This window comes from Drosophila ficusphila, unplaced genomic scaffold (genome assembly GCF_018152265.1).
Source record: "Drosophila ficusphila isolate 14025-0441.05 unplaced genomic scaffold, ASM1815226v1 contig_470, whole genome shotgun sequence".
NCBI lineage: Eukaryota > Metazoa > Arthropoda > Insecta > Diptera > Drosophilidae > Drosophila > Drosophila ficusphila.
In genome coordinates, this window is record NW_025064389.1 from 1355542 (window position 1) to 1377814 (window position 22273).

Genomic DNA, 22273 nt, shown 5'->3' on the forward strand with positions numbered 1-22273 from the left:
AAATGAGATGTGGTTTTATATTTGTGTCTCTGAGTGTTTTTTGATTGTTCTTAAGTGAATCGGTTAAGAGTTGCGAAAAGAATGAGATGATAAAGAAGATAGATAAAACAAGATAAGCAAAGTTAGGCGCGATTGCAATTATGCGGGTGTTGGTAAACAACTTTACGTTTACGTTACGTTACATTATCAGTTGGACATTTGAATTTAGGATAAAATTTACAAATTAGGGGTTCTGCTCCGCACTTATCCTTTATCGAGCTAAGTTTTAGACCTAATATATTGGATTCAGGTTCTCAACTAAACTTTTTTACTTCACGCCTAGCTAGCCAACAATAGCTAGGGCCGGTTTTCTAAAAACTCAATTTTAACTAATGAAATATATGTATTAGGTTAAGATTTGAACATTAACCGACAGTCTCAAAGAGAGAAGATTTGATAAATAAAACCCTGTAAAGCAAGAATTCCGAACAAGAAATAGACAAAATGTAGAACACTGCAATCAATGGTACAAAACTATGAACAAAGACTTTTCAAACATAGACAATTACTTTACATCCTTCCATCCCAAATCGAACAGACTCGATCAAATAAAAATAATACGCCTTAGGTTAGGCCACACTAAACTTACACATGAACACTACTTCAATCAAAATCAAACTTCGCCTTGTCCCTTCTGCCAAGGCGACAATACCATACCCCACCTACTTAACTCATGCCCATCACTCCTATCCACTATACTATCCATTTTCAAAAACACAAACCCAATAAACCTCCTTAACGACCTCAACCCAAACAATGTAGAAAAAATCTTAACTTTCTTAAAAACCTCAAACCTTTACCACAAAATATAAAACACAAACAAAAATGTACAGAAATTACTAATATTACCAACTAAGTAGCAAAACTACAATAAACAACATGTAAATAAACTAATAGACTTAAATAACATTAACCTTAAGAGCCGAAGGCCTTGCTGCCAGCGCTTTACCATCTAAGTTAGTCTAGTTTTGTAAACTTCTCTATCTTTAATAATAAATAAATAAATAAATAAATTGTAAAAATTAAATGCTGTTGCCGCTGCCGGTGTTCGTTGTTGATTCTTCCTTCTATTTTGCTTGTGCTGTTGCTGCCGTTGGCTCTTGAGTTATTGGATTCTTTGTTGTTTTGTATTGATTTTAATTGAACGACGGATCGAGGGTCAGTAATCTTTTAGTAATTTTTTAACCCGAGAAGAAGTTAGTCTAGTTGGGAGTCAAACGTGAATTTATTTAGCCGACCTTATGTAAGGATTACTGTTTTGTAATGGACAAACACAAACAATATGTCCTAGGTAGTAGTCAACCTTGTGGAACTGCAACATTTATATTGTTCCCGTCGGATGTTGTTGCATTGCACCTCACAGCGAAGAATCTGTTGTTTTCTGCCAGTAATGTTTTGGTTTTATGCATGAGACCATTAAGACCTCAAAGACTCTGTAGTTTTTTTTTTGTTAGTAATTTAAAATTCTTTTTAATTTATACTTAATAGTTCCATGCCTTGCACATAATCCAAGTTATTCCGCATTATTCTAGAAATTTAAATTCCCCTTATTACATTTGCATGATTTTGTTTGCTCTAAAAAAATTTGCTTTCTTGTATATGAGCGTTGAGCGTCGTTGGGTCAAATGGGCTTGTGCCTGGAGTCTTCATAGCAATGGTTTGATTGCTTCAGTCGAATGGTTTAAATATGGGTATATGCTAAACAGAAGATACTTTGTGTTGGTCGGCGATAGTTTTATTTAAAATTTTTGAATAAACGGTGATCAATCCCAAATGTTATGCCGGTCGCACACGTTTATTTTCAAGAACAAGCTTTTTGATAAGTTTTATAAGGTAACTAGTTACTTCGCAAAGGTCTCTCCTGCTGTGTTCAAATTTTGGCTGCTGCTACCAGGGCATTTGTTTGGTCAGATGGAGTCAAGTGAATTGGGGTCAATGTCAGTCTATATGTTTTTTGTTTCATAACATTATATGATTACTTTCCATATGCCTTGTTTATAAAATTAATATTAAAGTATTTTTTATTACTATTTTCAGCCCAATATTGGACAACTACTGGATAGATTTCTTTTACATCACTCCACCGATGTCGACGCATGCATTTGGTTTTGTAATATCTAAGCTTCACATCTGGAACCAAGTCCAAATGATAAATTCATCAGACTTGCCTATCATTAATGTATGGAATAATAACTTGCCATCAGTTATTTTACACGTAAGTTATTATATATTATAGCAAAAAAAACAATATCAATTTTTATTTAACAAACCGTTATATTAAATTCAATTTTTTATTTTAAATTAAAAATATTTAAGCTTTTTATTTAGGTTGTTTAACTTCAGCCGTACGACTCTCACATGGACTTTACCACTCTTGAATCTCTATATGTATGTGTGCGACCTTTTTAAAAATGCAAACATTCTGAAAGCTGGCTGATTACACTGGTCAACAAAAAAAAATAAAATCGTTTGTTCCCATTAATTTTTTTGTGTTTCTATCTCAAAATAAGGTGTATTTTTTAAATATGGTAACAATTTTTCTCTCACAGCTTTTGTTTTTGAGTTACAGCTAACTACCCTCCATTGCTATTGATTAGTCGTGGGGCAGGCCTTCCAGAAATCACAAGAAATCACTGAAGCTGTTAGCAATCTTCCAGTATTTTTTTCATACTCAGGGACATAGAAATACCCAATAATAGATAAAAAAATAAAGGAAACAAGACTTGTGTTGACCAGTGTTATCTTAGGTGGGGATAACCCGTCTCCACTTGGTTCAGAAATGATTTCTTGTGATGTCATAAGACCTCTGAAATGGGACAGTCCCTAACTTTGTTACACATTCAGTAGGTTGTGATTGCATCCCATCTTATTTTAAAGATTGTTTCGTCTTTTTGGTCAGAAGTAGGGGAGAGTGGGGATAGGTGAACCACTTTTTTTGTTGAACATTATTATGTCTGAACAATTCGACGTTAGGGTCTGCTGTTTATAGGAATCTAAAAGAGCATTAATTCCTTTGCATTTAAAGTATTTTGTGAAAATAATATGTCACGTTTTTTTTAACTTTATGAGCATTTTAAATTTTTGTCTCGAATGTCTCCCCACAAACATAGTTGAACCACCTTTCAGGCTAATGGAATATTTGGAAATGCGTGAGATATACGTGAAAATAACATAATTTGCGTCTATTTAAGTTAACAAAAAATTTTCTAGAGTTCAATGCCACAGGCGGAGCACAATAAATTTTCCCCAAGAAAACGTCAGGTCGCAAATAGCTGCGAAAGGCGCACAAAAACTTTGATTAGTGATAGAAATGACAGCAATTGTTTGACGCGATCACTCGTACGTGTGATGTTAAGATACCGACTGGATAAACAACACATATGAAGATGGTGCACAAAATCCTGATAGAAGGTGAAATATTACTAGTGGTTCATCTATCCCCATGGTTCACCTATCCCCGCTCTCCCCTATCTAAAGGGCTTCGGCCACCCTATAGGCCAACAAATGCCTTATTGGGCATTCTTTTGAAAAAAAAAAATCAATATTACATAACAAAATTTTTTTATAAAATTTGTTGTATACAATGATGAAAAAATTTCAAAAAATAATACTAAGTGCTTTAATAGACAATGTAGTCGAAAAAGACGTGTACATCTGCCCGTCTGTCTGCTTCTTTGAAAACTCGTCTTCCCGTTTTAAAGCTAATTTGCTGAAACTTTAACGAGAGTTGTGTAGTTACTGAATACAGTAATATAAGTCGTAACGGCCGGATCGGGTGACTATATCGCATAGTTCCCATAGGAGAGATCAAAAATACGAAAAAATAAAAATTATCACACTGTTGTATTAATAATTTAATAATGTTATGCCTTTGTGTTGAATAGCATCGAGATAATACATTTTCAAATCCAAAATGTAATTATTTATTTGATTCAAAGGAGAGGCAGCTACAACATAGTCGTCCGACTTTTATTAACATTTATATTTCAAGGATGATAGTTGGAATATAGAGCTTTCTTAATTACTAATCTAATATTATCACAAACAAAAAGGCTATATAATATGGCTGTCATGGAATTACAAAAAAATGTATCGTGAATCAGTCCAAACCATTGAAGAAGTGGGAACAAATTTTTGTTACTTTAGATTTAAAATTTATCATATATCAGTTTCGGCTAGCAGAAGGTAGCTATTTGTTTATTGAATCTTCTCCTTACAAGACTAACAATAAGATTATCAAGTCTTATATTATAACCTAACTATTCATCATATATACTGGAACAGTTAAAATGGCTCTGATAAATTATGGCTGGGTTGGAAGGTCCTTACGTTTTAGGCAGGTTCTTCTGGAAAGTAGCAAGTCCTTTGCGAGAGGATTTGGGTGGGCTGAGATTTTTTCTCTATTTTATCTTTTACTGCGAGAATGCCAAGATCCCTGTGGATGTTTTCGTTTCGAATATACCATGGTGCCCCCAGGGATAGTTCTCAGAATCTTTGCTTGAGCGGCTGTATGATGTCTATGTTAGTTTTGCTCGCGTTCTTCCAGAGCTGGAAGCCATACGTCCAGATTGGCTTAAAAGTGGAGTTGATGAGCAGTACCTTGTAGTCCAGACACATGGACGATAGGTCGTTTATAATCTAGTGGAGGCTGCTGGAAATAAAATTATAACATCGTTGTTTTTCATCAGACGAGCATAATTTTTGGAATATAGAGTATTGTACCCCCTATCTGAGCTTAGAGCTCACCCATCAACCCGGCTCCTTCGATAAGATTAAGGAGCTTTATCGAGTCGATGCTTCCGGAGGTCCCAAGTGTAAGGAACCTGGACCCGAGGGTTCTGCTCCTCAGGCTACTAAGTGCTGAGATTGCCCAGCACTTATATTATGTGTAGGGAGGTTTCATCCTCGCTATCACAGAATCTGCATGTTTTCCTGTTTGTAATCCCTATATTAAATAGGTGTCTCCTTAGTTTGCAGTGTCCGGTTAGTAAGCCGGTAACTATCCTAAGTGAACTCTTCCCTAGTTGTATAAGTTTCTTAAACCTCTTTATGTCATAATTGACGATGAGGGTTTTGGCTTGTCTTTGGCCTGTGGTGTCTACCCAGCAGGCTTGCCTCACATGTACCTTTTCTGTTCTTAGGTAATCTTTGACTGTGAGTCTGCCTATGCCACAGTAAGGCTCGGGTCCTATAAGGGGTCGTTCCGCCCCTAGTTTTGCTAGCCTGTCGGCTAGCTCATTCCCGGATATGTCTTTGTGTCCTGGGATCCATCTTAATGACAGCCTGTTATTGCTGCCCAGAAGGTTCAGCTTTGTTCTTACTTTTCGTACCAGCTTCGAGGTGATTCTATTGCTGCATAGTGCAGTAATTGCCGCTCGACTGTCCGAGAGGATCGCAATGTCCTTGTTTGTGTACCCACGCTTCATATTGAGCTCTGCACACCGTCCTATGGCGCAAACTTCAGCTTGGAATATGCTGGTGTATTGGCCTAACGATTCATGGTACTTGACATTTCGTCCCTGGGGTGTGAGCTCAGGGAAAGTTCGACTAGTAGTTTTGCTGCATCCCTAGAACTGATAATGCGGTCACTGCCATTACCACAAGAAGTGATTCTTAGTAGGGTGGCCTTCCGCTGTAACTCTACTACGCAGTGTAGCGGAGTGAGTTCCATGAGAACTTCCAGTGCCGCAGTGGGGCAGGTTCTCATTGCTCCTGTCATACATATGCATGCCAGTCTTTGCAGCCTTTGGAGCTGTTTCTGTGCGGTAACGAGCCTAGCTCTTTTACCCTAGGCTACTGCCTCATATGTGAGTATTGGCCTCACAATTATAAGGTATAGCCATCTGATAATTTGGGTTGAGGTCCCCCAAGATTTCCCTGCAATTTTCCGACAGGTGAAGAGAGCCCTGAGGCACTTATCCACTGTCTTTTGCATATGGGTTGCAAACGTTAGCCTCCTGTCGAAGGTAACTCCGAGGTACTTAACTTCCCGGCTTATTGCTACGGGAGTACCTAGTAGCATGATTTGTCTCATCTTCTTTAGTTTGTACTTTATTGTAAAAGGAACAATGACTGTTTTTGCGGTGTTGAGGTTAAGTCCAACTTCCCTGCACCAGTCGAGCGTTATCTTGAGTGCGAGTTGGACAATATCGCAAAGCGTTTCTTCAAATTTCCCTTTGGCTACTATTACTATGTCATCGGCATAGCCCTGACATTGTATTCCTCTGTCGGCGAGTTTCTTTAGTAGTTCATCTACTAGTAGGCTCCACAGTAAAGGAGACAAGACTCCACCTTGCGGACATCCTCTGCTTGGGGCAACGGTCATTGTGCTATTGCCAATGGTCGCCATTGCCTGCCTGGAGCTTAACAAGGCTCCAATCCACCTACTTGTTGTCGCGTCTATATTCCTTCTGGCGAGGGCCGCTAAGACGGCATCATGCGACGCATTGTCAAAGGCTCCCTCTATATCCAGAAAGGCGCAGATTGCAACTTCTTTGTTGTCCACTGCCCCTTCAAGGGTGTGACAAAGTTGGTACAGAGCAGTGTCAGTTGAACGACCTGCCCTGTATGCGTGCTGCGTGGGTTGCAGCGGACATTCCTTAAGAACTGTGCTCCTAATATGATAGTCTACTAGCTTTTCCAACGTTTTAGGGCAAAACGAAGTTAAGCTGATAGGTCTGAAGGACTTTGGGTTGGTGATGTCTTTCTTCCCTGCTTTGGGGATGAAGACCACCCTAGCTCTACGCCACGCATTTGGGATGTGTCCAATTGCTAGGTTGATTAGCATCAGTCTCCTTAAGCGGGTTAGGAGTAAGTCCAGTCCCTGCTGCAGGAATGATGGAGAGATACCATCCAGACCAGGTGACTTAAATGGTTGGAAGGTCCCAATTGCCCATTTAAGTCTCTCCGGGGAGACTAGAGACTTGGCAATTGCCCAGTCCTCTGCGCTTGGTCTGAGATATCTTGGAGTGGACGTTGCCTCCATTGGGTTGGACGTATCTTCCGCCAGGGGTGAGCTCCCGGGGAAGTGTGTTTTAAAGAGTAAAGCTAGTTTATCCCTGTCGTCGGAAGTGTAAGAGTTATCACATTTCCTCAGGGCCAGGTTACTTTCTGGTGCAACTTTGGCCATAGCCTTGTGCAATCTTGTCCCCTCATGGGCAGTGCTGATTGCCTCACAGAAGTCTCTGTAGTTCTTCCGTTTGGCCTTCCTGATCTCTTTGTTGTAGAGCGTCAGGCTTTGTTTATATTGTCTCCAGTTATCCTCGCTCGTTTTTGCTCTGTTGAAGAGCCGGCGGGTGGAGATTCGGAGCCGTTCCAGGTTGTCATTCCACCATGGGGCATCTCTATCTGCTTTCCGTCTGCCAAGAGGGCAACTGTCCTCAAAAGCATTGGTTTTCTTCTTGCAGAGGTTATCCACTGCCTGATCCAATTCTAAAGAATGTCTGGGTATACCTGACGGTTCGTTAGCGAGATCGAGCTCAAGAGAGGACTTGAACCGATCCCAGTTTGTTTTCTTGGGATTCCTTTTGGGGGCGTCCCTAGCGGTGTTGAAGTCTAATTCAAATCTAATGATTCGGTGATCCGACATTGATTCCTCTGACGACACATGCCAGTTCTTAATAAGTGGTCCTAGAGACCTGCTCATAAGAGTTATGTCTAGGACCTCTTCTCTTATTCTAGTAATGAATGTCGGTGTGGACCCCACATTACCGATTTCTAGGTTACTATTTACAATAAATTCTATTAGCTGCTCACCTCTGTTGTTGACATCGGTGCTTCCCCATATCACGTGATGTGCATTGGCGTCACACCCGATGATTACAAGGGTACATAAACTAGCTTCAATTCTGCCTTAGGTATTTTACACCCATATAGAGTTTCTTTCACTTGATTTTCACAAAGTGAACTGTCAATGACAACAGACGTGTTTTTATATCGCTCCGCCGAGTAACTAAAAATACATCGAATATATCCGATTTCTATTTCGCGAAATTCGCTCAGGGTACGCGTGGGTACTCCTGCTCATGTTGCATATATCTAATTACTAATATAAGTGATATAATACAGTTTTTCACAAATTTTGCCACGCGCGATAAGCTCAAATAAATGAGCGGCGAGCAAAATAATGAGCGTAGAAGCTCCGTAAACCAAAGAAACGCTTGTTATGCTTATTTCTCAACCCGCGATACCGAAGCAGAGAAAACGTCTACAAAGAGCAACCCGGCCCTACTGGCCGTCGAAAGCACGAGAGCCCGCTCTCTATCACCAGCCCTACTTATTCCAACTCCTACATCTTGGAGTTATCAATGCCAGACCCCACCACCACCGGCTTCTATGGGAAAAGCACCAACAACAAGCAGTGCTTCAATTTCTACTACCTCAGCAAAAGTAACGGCAACAACTAAAGCAACGACCAATATTGCGAAAACGGTGTCAACGGCTCCATCGCAAACTGCAACAGCAACAAAAACCGTAAGCTTTGATAAGCAACAAGCGGTTCCGGCCATACAGACCGGTATGGATCGCTACATCCAGATAAAGCGTAAGCTTAGTCCGCAAAACACGGTTGGTAACAAACCAAAGATCAACCGTACAATCCAAGCCAACGAAAAAACCAGGATTTCAAACAACAGCAACCGATTTTCCCTCTAAGCAGATTGTGAGTGCCAAGCTGAGCCGGATCAAGCGACCAAAAAGAAACCAAAGCCCCCACCTATCTACATTAGGGAAAAAAAGCTCAAACGCCCTGGTCAACAAAATTGTTGCGCTGGTCGGGGACGAAAATTTTCATGTTGTTCCGCTTATTAAAGGGAACATCCACGAAACTAAAGTTCAGACGAAATATGAAGAACACTTTCGAGCTGTTTCCAAATACCTGGAAGAAACGAAAAAGAATTTTTACACCTACCAACTAAAAAGCAGCAAAGGGCTACAGGTAGTACTAAAAGGAATCGAACCCGACGTCGCCCCCTCTGAAATAATAGAAGCCCTTAAAGACAAGGGATTCTCTGCTAAGAATGTTTTTTTTTTTTTTTTTTATTATAGCTTTGCTTTTATTTATTGAATCTACTCTTAATTTTGAGACTAACAATAAGTTGGCGAATCTTAACATTAAAATTTAGCTAACAGTATACTAAGACTGCATTCTGGTTGCGCGTCCCTCAGGTCGTTCGCTGGGTGGGTAAGTCGTTGCGACGAAGGCGTGATTGGTTGCTCAACCTTGTTAGACCTCTCGCCAGGTGGTTAGGGTGCACCGATAGCTTGGTTAAGTACTTTGCCTTCTGTTCAGCGATCACTTCTTTGACTGGTAGAATGTTTAAGTCGCGGTGTATGTTTTCGTTGCGAACGTACCACGGTGCCCCGGTGATAGTTCTCAAGATCTTCGACTGAACTCTTTGAATTATGTCAATGTTGCTATTGCTGGCGTTCCCCCATAACTGGGAGCCGTACATCCATATAGGTTTTAGGACCGAGTTGTACAGCAGGACTTTATATTCAAGGCTAAGAGATGACCGAGCGTTGATAAGCCAATGAAGGCTTCTGGCTTTTAGCTTTAGGTGTGTTCTTTTGGCTTCAATGTGCCGGCGCCATGTGAGTCTTCGGTCGAGATGTACTCCTAGGTATGTTACTTCGTTTGCTTGTGGGAGTAGGGTGTTGTTTAATGTAATCGGCGGGCAGTTTTGCCGGTTCAGAGTGAACGTAACGTGCTTGCATTTTAGTTCGTTCACTTTGATTCGCCAATCTGACAGCCATTTTTCAACATCGACCAAATGAAGAGCTAGCTGCGCAGTTGCTTGAATCGGGCATTTGGAGCGGCTAAGAATAGCTGTGTCATCGGCAAACGTGGATGTTGTTAGACGTGTGCTTGTCGGGATGTCTGCTGTGTACAGGACATATAAAATTGGTCCTAGCACGCTACCTTGAGGAACTCCAGCTCCAACAGTGTAATCGTCAGAAGTAGCAGTGTTGCACCTCACGACAAATTTTCTGTCGAAAAGGTAAGACTCTAAAATCTTGTGGGTGCTGTAGGGGAGCATTGTCTTGATCTTGTACATTAGACCTTCTAGCCAGACTCTATCAAATGCTTGAGAGACATCTAAAAATATGGCAGTACAGTACTCATTAGGCATTTTTCAAAGAGTTTGGATAGGCAAGAGAGTAGGCTTATAGGTCTATATGACGTGGGGATAGTGTGGTCTTTCCCCGGCTTTGCTATCATTATTATAATTCACTTTTTCCATCTCACTGGAAAGTGGCCAAGTTTTGCGATGGCATTAAATAGCTGGGTGTGAGTGCAAACGGCGCAGTATGGGAGCTCAATGATCATTTTGGGAGTTATGAGGTCGCAGCCCGGGGATTTTTTCGGATTCAGTTGTCTTTTGATGATGTTAACGATTTCGTTTGGGCGAAACTCGATTGGCTCATGTTGAGGCTGGGGTTCATATGATAGAGTCGGCAAAGTAAACGCATTGGTGGCAGGATTTGGTTGGAAGACATTTTTAAGGTGTTTGGCAAACGTGCTGGCTCTGTCTGCGTCGCTGCGTGCCCACCCGCCTGTGGAATTTCTAATTGGCATCACGGTTTCTTTCGGTGAGCTCATAGTTGGGTGAGCTCTCCATAGTGAGTGTTTTGTACTGTTAGTTGACAATTGCTCTATGTAGCGGCGGCGGTTTCTTCTTGCTGTAGAGCTTGATCAAGTTGACGTGAGGCATGTTTTAAGCGTTGCTTAGCAGATGGCGATCTGTGACATTGCCATTCTCGACGTAAGCGTCGCTTTTCGAGGACGAGCTGTTCGATTTGTAGATTTGTCTTCTTTTGAATGTATTGTGTGTTTGTGGTTTGAGGTGTTGAAACTCGAGCTGCAGAGACGAGTACAGACTCCAGTGAATTAACAAAACTGTCTACGTTGGCTTCTTCGCTGAGGTGAGGACTCAGCTCAATGTGTGAGCTGATATACTTCCTGTACTTAACCCAATTGGTTTTATGTGAGGTCAGTTTTGATGAGTGATCCCATGTTCCTGGGTGTCGGAGTAGAGTAAAGAGGACAGGCGAGTGGTCAGATGAAATATCCGAAAGGCATTCGGCGCTTATCATATTTTTAGGAATGTTTTTGGTAATCGCAAAGTCTATTAAATCGGGAAGTTTCTTTGGGTCTGCCGGCCAGTATGTTGGAGTGCCAGAAGAAACATAGTCTAGCTTGTTCTTAGCTTTGATAATTGCATTATAGAGCTGCTTTCCTTTTGGGGTAACGAGACGAGATCCCCAGTGTGTGTGCTTGGCATTGTAGTCTCCTGCTGCTATGAAGTGGTCTCCGAGTGAGTTGAAAAACTGCATAAACTCATCTTCGGCTATGGTGAAGCGTGGGGGGCAGTATACGGCGGCAAGAGTTAATTGCTTGCCAGTATTTAGGTGTATATTTATTGAGGTAGTTTTTAGCAAATTTCGTATGGTAAAGGTGCTTAATACGGCTTCTGATTAAAATTCCAGTCCCGCCGTGTGCTTTACCATCTGGATGATTTGTTCCATAGAATGTATATCCTCGTAGTTGGAAATTGTATTTGTTTGTAAGATGTGTTTCTGAAAGCAGCGTTACGTCGATTTGATTGTCTAGCAGGAATTGCGCTAACTCGAGTTTGTGCTGCGAAACGCCGTTAGCGTTCCACGTAGATATTCGTAGGGAAGTCATTATTTGGATTGTTGTGAAACCAGCATTTGTATAAGTAGATTTTGGTTTCGCATTAGATCTTGCATAGTTGTACGCATAAAAGACATAAACTCCGTAAGGCTTTGTTGTAGACTGCATATCAAAGATTCAAAGTTACTTTTTGGCTGCTCCGGCGGTTGATGCTGCTGAGCCGTGTTCGGTTCTTGGTGTGCTGATTGCGGCAGTGAGATTTTTTGGGGCTGGGGTAGCCAGTCCTGATTTTAAAGCGCTTGCGTATGTGACATTTTTGGCAGAGTTTATGGGTCCTAGTGAGAACCTGGCTGCAGTCGAGAAGAAGACTTCAGGGTTTGACCTGGAGGCTATAAACTGATTATTTTGGGTGCGGGTAGATCCCCTCTGGTGGATGCGACTTTTCAGCTCCTTATAAACTGGGCAACCTCTATAGTTAGCAGTGTGATTTCCACCGCAAGTGCCGCACTTTTTCGAGTTCTGGTCATCTTTACTGGCTGGGCAGTGTGCGGAGTCATGAAGCTCACCACAAACTACACACACCGGGCGCAGTTTACAGTAAGACCTTGTATGGCCATATTCTTGGCAGTTCGCACATTGTACCGGGCCACTGCGTTTGTGCGGCTCCTCAACTGTAATTCTGCGGTGCAGCAGGAACTGAAGATTGTATATAGGGTGCACTTCGTATTTCTTTAGGGGCTTAATTTGTGGCTCGAGCTCAACCTTAAAGAGTGGCTGTGGCTTTCTATCCCTGTTAAGGATATTGAAGACTGTCTTGGCGCTAAATCCCTTCTCTTGTAGCGCCTTTGTTATCTCTGCAGGCGATACTTCGGGCTCTATGCCCTTAAGTACGACTTGCAGGCCCTTGCTGCTTTTTAGCTGATACGTGTAAAAGTTCTTTTTTTTGTCGGTGAGGTATTTCGATAATACTCTGTAATTATCTTCAGACTTCGTTTGAACTTTTGTTTCCTGGATATTGCCCTTTACGAGTGGTATTATGTGGAAGTTGTCCTTGCCAATAAGCTCTATAATTTTGTTGACAAGAACGTTGGAACTTTTTTCTCGTATGTAAATTGGCGGGGGCTTAGGCTTCCTTTTTTCGACTTCTGTAGATTCGGCGTCATCCTCATAGTCTGCCAAGATTTTAAATCGGTTTGAGTTCGTGGGCGTTTCTATTGCAGCTATGTTAGCATTGCCACGGGTTATTTTGCGTTGAGAGTTAAGAGGGCTCAGCTTCCTTTTCATTTGGATGTACCGATCCATACCAGTCTGCACAGCCGGCTTAGTATTTTCCTTGTTATTGTTATCTTTTTCGGGCAGCGCAGCGGCAGAAGTATTAATGTTTGCGCTGCTAACTGATGACGTCGTTAAACGCGCTGTCGTTACAGTTGCGGTTGTTGTTGTTGTTACGGTTGACGTTGTCAAAGAAGTTGCGGTGCTAGTTACAGCGCTCTTTGGCTGCAGAGACATCGATGGTAGCGATGGGGAGCAAGATCGCGCTCTCTCGCTCTCTACGTTTAAGAATTCGGTCAAGTTTGGGGTAATTGACCGTGTTTGTGATGAGCTTGCATTACTTTCGGTTGCTTTGAAAGTGAAGTAAGCGTTGTTTCTTTGTACTGAGAGCCGTCTCTCGACTTGCTCACGTTGACGTTGTGTGCGAACGTCGTTTAGACTCATTGCAATCGAGGTTGAGATTGTTCGAGTTTTAAGTGTTATGTTTTATATTAATTAATTAATTAATCAATATAAACATTAGCGATTTCATCGCTAAAAGCGTCTTTTCGCGTTGTTGTTGATTTTCGAAACCAGTCACTGCACTTTTTGATATTATTGAATACTTTTTCCCGGAGCACAATAAATACACGTCTGCATGCGACGACGATTCGACGAACGGCTAAGAATGTTAGCAATATTATCAACAAAAATAAAAAGCCGCAACCACTCTTTAAGGTCGAGCTAGAGCCAGATAGCAAAACCCTAAAGAAAAATGAAGTGCACCCGATCTACAAGCTGCAGTTCTTACTGCACCGGAGGATCACAGTGGAAGAACCACACAAACGGAACGGCCCAGTGCAATGTACAAATTGTCAGGAGTTTGGGCACACCAGGACATACTGCACACTTCGGTCAGTTTGTGTAGTCTGCGGAGACTTCCACAATTCCGCACACTGCCCTGCTAACAAAGAAGATCCCCATACAAAAAAATGTGGGAACTGCGGAGGAAACCATACGGCAAACTACAGAGGCTGTCTGGTCTACAAGGAGCTGAAGAGTCGCATGCGACAAACGACAGCTACGCGTCAACAAAATACACAAAATGTATTTTAAATCAAAAACTACGCCAGACGTATTTTTCGCCAAGGCAGCCAGATCTTCGTTCGGTCCGCTCAGTACCACCAACGGCATCTCCTACGCTGATGCTCTACGAACGGGCATGGAAAAACCACTCCAGCAAACGCTCAACAGGTACCAGCCCAGCCACAAAGCAATTTGGAAACTATAAAGTAAACCATGCAACACATCGAATGCAAGAAACTACAACTACATCCCAGCTCTGGGGCAACGCCAGCAAAACTAACATAGACATCATACAGCACGCTCAAGCAAAGATCCTGAGAACTATCACTGAGGCACCATGGCATATTCGAAACGAAAACATCCACAGGGACCTTGGCATTCTCGCAGTAAAAGATGAAATAGAGAAGCAAAAAGCGTCATACAAGGAAAAACTCACAGCACACCCAAATCCTCTTGCAAGGGATCTGACTCGGGTTTCCAGAAGAACCCGCCTGCAACGTAACGACCTTCCAACCCAGCCATAACTTGTCAGGGCCATTTTTACTGTTCCAGTCTATATGACTGATAGTTAGGTTATAGTATAAGATTTGATACACTAATTGTTAGTCTCGTAAGGAGAAGATTCAATAAACAAAGCAAAGCTAAAAAAAAAAAAAAAAAATTAGCTCAGAAATCGTGCATCCAGCCAAAATGCCATTTTGAAAATGGACTTGCAAAGGAATTGGTTCTTTGCTGCTCTGAGCACTAGTTCACAGCACTAAACATCTTATCTGAGTCATCTCAAATTTCTGAGAGATTTTCTTTTGTTCCAATTTGTTCTATCTTTTCAGAATAGTTCATTTTGCCATTCATCTTCCAACTTTCAGATTCTGGGAAATTCTGGGATTCCTCTAGTAAAGTTTTAGGCAAAATTATTGACATTTGAATCATTATTTATTCTTTTTTTCATAAATCTTTATTTATTTTACATCTAAAAGAATTCAACATCATTTTAAAAACTTTTTTCGGTACATTTTTTAATACGATTTGAACCGTTTTTGTTTTTGCAGGACATTCAAAATAAACTTAACATCGAATATAAAACTATACAACGTTTTTTCAATGTCTCATTGCCCCTTGAAAAGTTTGATGTAATTGCTATCCCCGATCTACCAAGTGTTCGATTTGTAAGCTGTTATGGTATGCTTATAGTAAGGTATGTAAATATTAAGTTTTAAATTTATTGAAAAGTTTAGATATTATTTTTATTTAATTTTCAGAGAGTCTGAACTACTAAAAAGTGGTGTTTTTGCTTTTTCGCGTGAACTAGTATATCAATGGATTGGTATTTGGATTACTCCTGATTGGTGGACAGATGCTAATTTGAATAAGGCGCTAATTAGTTTTATAGCATCAGAAATAACTATTGAAGTAAGTTTTTTTAGCTTATGCTAGTAATAACAGATGGGCATTTCCAGAAAAATTTCATCAACCCTATATAACAGTTTAAGTTTGTCTCGTCAATTGGTAAGCCGTTCGGGTTTTAATCCGTTTAGTACATTCCTGAAACGATGTGTGCTGACGATTTCAGAGCTATAGTTAATTAAAGTAAGGTTACGTAGGCCGCCATGTATATCCTAATTTGCTCAGAGTAGAGGGGTTCATTGTTGTACAATGTTTTTTATTTTATTCCCTAGTTACCATTTGTATGCTTGGATGAACCTAAATACCCTGCTGAGGCTATAGATGCACATTCGACAAGATTTACCTATTGTTATTGTTGTTGTTTGTCGGGCCATATTTTAACCGTCCATGTTTTAGTACATGGATAAACCTTTCACTGTATATATAAGGCCAGGTTAAATGCAAGATATGACTGTGACCCAAGTCTTAGCAAGCATTTTTGGATAACCTTTTGTGCTAATGTCATCTGTTAAGGGGCACAACTAGTGTAAAGTTTTAAACAAATCAAAAAAAAATTTTTTTTTATTTCGGTAGATTACACCTTTGAAAATAACATATTAAAATTTAAAATCGATATCTCAAATAGTTTTTGAGTTATAACAATTTAAATAGCAGCCGCTCTCATAACAGAGCAAACGATCATTGTATCTTTAAACGCTTTTTTCTCGAAACACCATTTTCCGAATTTGCTGCAGTGATAACTCAAAAACTAATGATCCGATCACTATCAAATTTTTTTAGATGTTCTATATATAGTTCTGCGTACCATGAACCGATCAAAAATCGAATTTTGGCAGGCAAAAACGACCAAAATTTTGGTTGAAAATTCGATTTTTTTTTTTAAACGCTGCCATTTTGTCATTTTTTGATATTTTTTTTTATCGTAGTTCATGGTATGGAAAATTTTATCTAGTTTAATGAGAGTTTTTCATTTTTTGATTTCGTCCACGGAGAGGGCCGGAATCACTGCAGCAGTTAAGGCACTTTTTTTTTTAGCGCCGTTGGAGATCGACTCTAACTTAAAAAATATTTAACTTTTTTCTTTAAAAATTTCACTATACATTCTTAAAACATGTATAAATATATTCTGAAAATTTGAAAAGAATTGACCAAGTAGTTTTTTTTATAAAAATTCCCAAAAATCACCTTTTTTTTAGGCCGTCACACTAGTTGTGCCCCTTAAGCTTACAGGCTGCCATGGGCATACTCTCCTTGTTGAGAGGAGGGTATTAATGGTGCCATGTCTTATCAGCTTCTCAGTTTGCCTTAAAAGTCCGGCTGCCCAGATTCCCAGATTAGGCCGACAGAAAACAAGTTTCTGATCTCATGAATACATTAACAGTAGTCTGCTATAAGGCATGTGGTCATAATTCTTAATTAGATGAATTTCACTACAGCTTGGCTTGCACTATATTTTTATGTTATGATATTGGGAATCATCGGCAGTGTTCAGTGTCCATTATATATACTTAAATATATTATATATGTATTTCCTATTGGAAGACGTTGTACTAATCAGGAAGCCTGAACCCGGAACACCTCCCTGCGTCCCTCCCTGATGTGAATGATGTTACCATTCCCATTGCAGTCCATTGTCTCATAGGCGTAAGATGCTGCCATCTTAGCTCTTTACAAACCGACGACTTCTGTGCTTTGTAGATTAAGTACAGCGCTTAGTGCCAGAGTTCGGTGAGCTGCCAAGAGCACTGCTTATACAATGAACCTCTGATCGCTGTGTTTTTTTAAAGTTTTTTTTAGTGGTTTGCTTACAAAGGGCAGGGCACCAAATAGTTACGAAGGGGAGAAGCCAGTTTATGTGCCATGCCCCATCTCTTGCCTTTGGGTTGAAGTCCCTTAACCCTCTAAGACTACTTTCCAAAATAGTAGAAAAAAAGTTTCGAAATAATTTTTTTTTAAGTTCAAATATGTGCTTAGAAATAACACAAAATTTTTGGTTCACCTGTAAGCTGGGAAAAAAGGTAAGCGGGCCTGAAGGCACGTTTGGGGCTTTAAGTGAAAAAAACACCGGTAGCACTCCGGGAGTGCCGGCAGAAGTAAAAACTTCAATATTAACGTTGTGTTTAATTATAAGTATAAAAGTAGGGGAATGTTGTCAGGGTTGGGCCACTGTCAGAGTTGGGCCATCTCAATATTTCGAATATTCGTTCTAGTACCTTCTGTTTGTGGGTGTCGAGAAACTTCTATCGGTCACTCGAAACTTTCCACGTGACTACTTATTTCGGGATTTCATTTTTCTATGTGTCGTTGTCCTGTGAAAAATAAGTGCTCGAAAAAGTTTTTTTAACCTGGCCGAAAAGGTGGAATAACACAAGATTACAACATGTCATCCGCAAAGTGAGCATAAAAATACGTTATATAGGTGTTATATTACAAAATACTAAGATATAGTTTCATTGATAGATATATCATACTATAATAGATTAATACCGCATATCGTCAGGGTTGGGCCCCTTTTGTAGTCAGGCTTGGGCCATCAAAATTTGTACATTTTATTCGTGTATTTTCGATTTTTGTTGTAATATTTAAGTTTTTTGTAGCAAAAATATGCAAAATAAATTAAATAGATTTCCAAAAAAAAATATTTCGATGGATTGAAAGAAGATGAATCATTTTTATCTTTTTCTTTAGTGTTTCTCGCTACAAACGAAAAAACAACTCTGAATAATTTGATATTGACTGTAAAATCCCAAATATTTAAATAAATGAACAAAATAATGTCAGATTTACCTGAATTCAATTTTATTCCACCACGTTACGATATTGTCAACGATTTTCTGAAGGTGGCCCAACCCTGACTACATGGCCCATCGCTGACCACCATTTTGTTTTTTTTTTCAAACGCCTATAACTTTTTTTGTTTTTGTTTTTTTTATTCTCTATTTTTGGTGAACACTTTCTCTTGCTTGTACCTTTCCAAAAATGTATAAACTTATTCTGAATTATCATTCGTTCAGAACTTATGGACGTAGGTTCAAAAATGGCCCAATCCTGACAACATTCCCCCACTATCATTTATGAGAGAGGTAGAATACAATGTTTATTTATTGCGCTATCGTACACAAATATGGCAATTTATATGCTGTTATTTATAATATTATATCGTTATTTATATATTACATTAAATTTTATCTCTCAGAAAAATCAACTTCCATCCATAATTTCGACGACTTTTACACCATCGTTATTATCAGAATCATCATCAAATTTTTACAACTGATACAATTGGTTTATGATAACTGAAGTAAGAAACAAACAGTTTTGATTCGAACCTATTTAAGTGTAAGTACAAGGTAGTCTCGTCGGCTTTTTTCCCCCTATTGGGCACTACAATGAGTGCGAGTGAGGGGTGTTTTCCCGTAAGTGCGAAAGAAACAGAAGAAGATGATGTCGTTTTACCCTTATGCTGTGCACGGGGTTTAAAAAGGACTGTTATATGACCATGAGTATTAATTTTCCCGAAATTGTTGGTTTTTACACAAAGCTGCCCTTCAGGACTCGCTCCCATATTGTTCACATTTCAAAATATTTTTCTGCAATATTAAATGTTACGCCTTGTATGTGCTTGCTGAAATAATTGCAACAAGTATTTTTCACAAGCACACAAGGGTTAACGTTTTGAGAAAAAATCGTCCGCGGACAACCTCTCACTTCGAAATCCCGAGCGCACTGAACCATAGAGGGAAAAAACCCGAGCGATTTTGCAGCCGACGAGACTACCTTGTATAATTGTACCATGACTTAGGCACGCTAGAAAGAGTGGGAGATACTAGCTCTTCTCCCTTCCCCTCGATCTTACGCTTTTTCGATCAGCATAACGGGACCCTGACGCCAGTTTGAACATTTGAAAGAACATTTTCGATAATGAAGATTTATTTTATTTTTTCTTATGGTATTCTACAAAACAGTTTTTATTCGCTGTGAAGCATAAATGCAGATTGCATTTCGTGCATATGCATTGCGTTTGTGAAGTTTTACAGTGCTTGCAACATCTTTTTCCACTGTTTCGATCCAACCAATGTGGGTAATGGTTTAGCTGGTCAAACCGCAAGTCCGATATTGGATGCTTTGATTTTTGACCATGTTTGAGCTCATGCTGAAAAGGTCGATGAGAGAGTGGATACTGATTTTCCCGTTCTTTCGGCAAAAATGGGGAACTTATTGTTCGTCCGGACTGAGAAGATGGAGACTGGTTTGCCCATCGCGGTGAAGATGCATTGACTGGACGACCCGGAAAGTTTTTGTTTTTATAAGTCACCAGCCCTGCGGCTAGTGTTTCGCGAAAGTCTGGGAGTGCGAGTAGTTTTTTTTGCTTTCGGTTTCTGTGTGGATACGTCTGTGTAAAATATAGGCATTGGTGGCTGCCATAAAAATTATTAGGTGATAAAAAATTCGTGTTGCGGCATCCCGAGTTTTTGCTCTGATATGATACCGTCTCATTAGGCCGTCCATGAGATCTACGCCGCCCATGTGAGCGTTGTACAATTTGGGGACAATCAATTAAAATGTGTCGCTTAGCTTTTCTGTCAAAAGGAGCAGCCTTTGCAGTTCCTTCACGAGGGTTTGTCTTTTCAAATGGCTTAACACCCACATAGGTGGACAAAAAGCGAACAGGCTTGCTGTCTTTCCAGAGTACATTGGTTATGTCGACACCATATGAGGACCCAACGTACTCAGTTGAAAAACCCCTTGGCAATTTGTTGATGGCAATATCGTTAGGTAGCTTGCAATTGGGGATACAGTTTCCTCGTACCGTGCCAAGGCTATAAATACCTATCGCTCTTAGATAAACCATCAAAGGCAGAGATGTATAAAAATTATCGAAGTAAACGATGTGATTCTTAAATCGTTCTACGGTTTGTGTTAAGCGCACTACAATGTTGGCCGAAGCACCAAGATCCGGGTGACCAGGTAAGACCACATTATCACCTGCACCGCTGTTGATCTCAAAGCGGTATGCGTATCCAAATGAATCGCACAATACAAATATTTTAATGCCCCACTTGTGCGGCCTTTTTGGCATGTACTGACGCAAGTGGTGCTTCATTTTTGTGTTGCACATTTGCTCATCAACACAAAGGCGGGCTTACTTTGGCACCAAGTCAAAGCGTTTGTTGAGACAGTCTACAAATTTTCGCGTACGGAACAATGGATCGTAGCCTGGTTCACCTTTTTTGATCCGTTCGCGCTCATCACGTAGTGACAAGTACTTTTTGATTGCCTCGAACCTGCTTCGGGTCATGCAGGTTTTTATAGGTCCGAGCGCGTTTTGTCCCCAGTAGCTCTTCAGATTTGGGTAGCTATAAATGGACATGAACTCAAAATACCTATGTAATGGTGCATCTCATCAGTGTTAATTTTGAACTTATTGTTAATATCATCGTTCAAAGCTGCACACATGGTTTCGTCGACGATCATATTCATAATTTCCGCATTGAAGAAATAGCAAAAGAGCTCTAGAGGAGTTTCGAGCTTCTTTATTTCTGATGGCAGCGAAAAATCTCCTCAAAATGCTACATTGTTAACATGCAACTGCATACATTTCTCTCGCCACAGAATCTTACTCGAATCTTTTGTTATTGATTCAATGCCTGTGTAAATAAAACTAATTGTAGGTACACTAAAATACCAGTAGCAATTAAATTTGGCTTACCAGCTCCATTGAACCCACCAGCAGTTGGCGGAGATGCGCACGCCGAATCTTCACTGATTGGTAATGGTGATCGCGGCCTTTTCGCAGCTTTCTGGGATGTCTCAGCTTTCTGTGCATTGTTTTGGACATTTTCAACATTACTCTCAATAAATTATATAGCCTCCGCATCCTCTAATGCAGTATTTAGAGCCTCCATTATATCTATGTCATCGTCCTCGTCGTCACTTGAGCTTAACACTTCCTCATCCGACGGAACTGAGTCAAATATCTTGAGCAACTGCTCATCTGTCAAGTCGGACAGCTTATACCGAACCCGGTTTGCCATTTTCTATAATATTTATAATTCTAATAAGAAAAATCACTCCATCAACAAAAAAAAAACACATAAATTGCAATCATATGTAAATTTTTCAGCTGGCAATGAAAGTTGCAAATCTGCAACTTAATTTTAATAGTAAATAAACTTACCTTTTAAGAAAAAAAATTATGAGCTGGATAGGTGTAATTTATTAAATATTATTTACACAGCAAAACACAACATATAGCAGACCAAATTTTACGCGCGAAAAAACACAATGTCTGTGTTTACGGAAAGATAAGTCCCGTTAAAAGCTTCGAAAAGTTTTCAAAGCTGATACTCATAATTTTGTGTGCTTTTTATCAACCGCCAAAAAATATTTAAACGATTAAAAGTTGTTAGTTTATTTTTTAGGTCCAAAAACATAATACGTGCCTTCAGGCAGGCTAACGTCTTAGAGGGTTAAATGGAATTCTTCACTCTGTATACCAGCAATTTGTGAATCAGTTCCACGATATTGTTTTCAGGGCCAAGGGAGTAAGGGATTCATTTAATTTTTCTGGAATTCGCAGAGGTATGTGGTGGCCAAAATGTTATGGAGTTTTAGTGTCATTGGCTGAACCCCCTCCACCACAGTAACATCGGCTACATAGTCATCGCTGATATCCTTATCACAAATGGTTGGTATCGCCTAAAGACCTCCTCGCAGTGAGCTGCGAGGTCCTGTTGCGCTGGTAGATTTTTCTGTTGGAGAGCCTCCTCTGTAGACCTCAACGGTGATCGCAAAAAATCCGTAGTTAAGACGACAACGTCGATTGCTGCAACGTTTGGTTGGTGGGTCCCTATTGGT

General features: G+C 40.1%; 1 protein-coding gene across 2 annotated transcripts in view; it reads left to right on the forward strand.

Moving 5' to 3' along the window:
• The window catches only part of LOC108098859 (aminopeptidase N), a 304344-nt gene that overhangs the window by 161378 nt on the left and 120693 nt on the right, over nt 1-22273 (forward strand). For both annotated transcript variants that reach the window (XM_043208485.1, XM_043208486.1), the window contains 3 exons: nt 2077-2254; nt 15061-15206; nt 15271-15421. In XM_043208485.1, coding sequence (XP_043064420.1) covers nt 2077-2254; nt 15061-15206; nt 15271-15421 — 475 coding nt within the window. The remainder of the gene's footprint in view (nt 1-2076; nt 2255-15060; nt 15207-15270; nt 15422-22273) is intronic.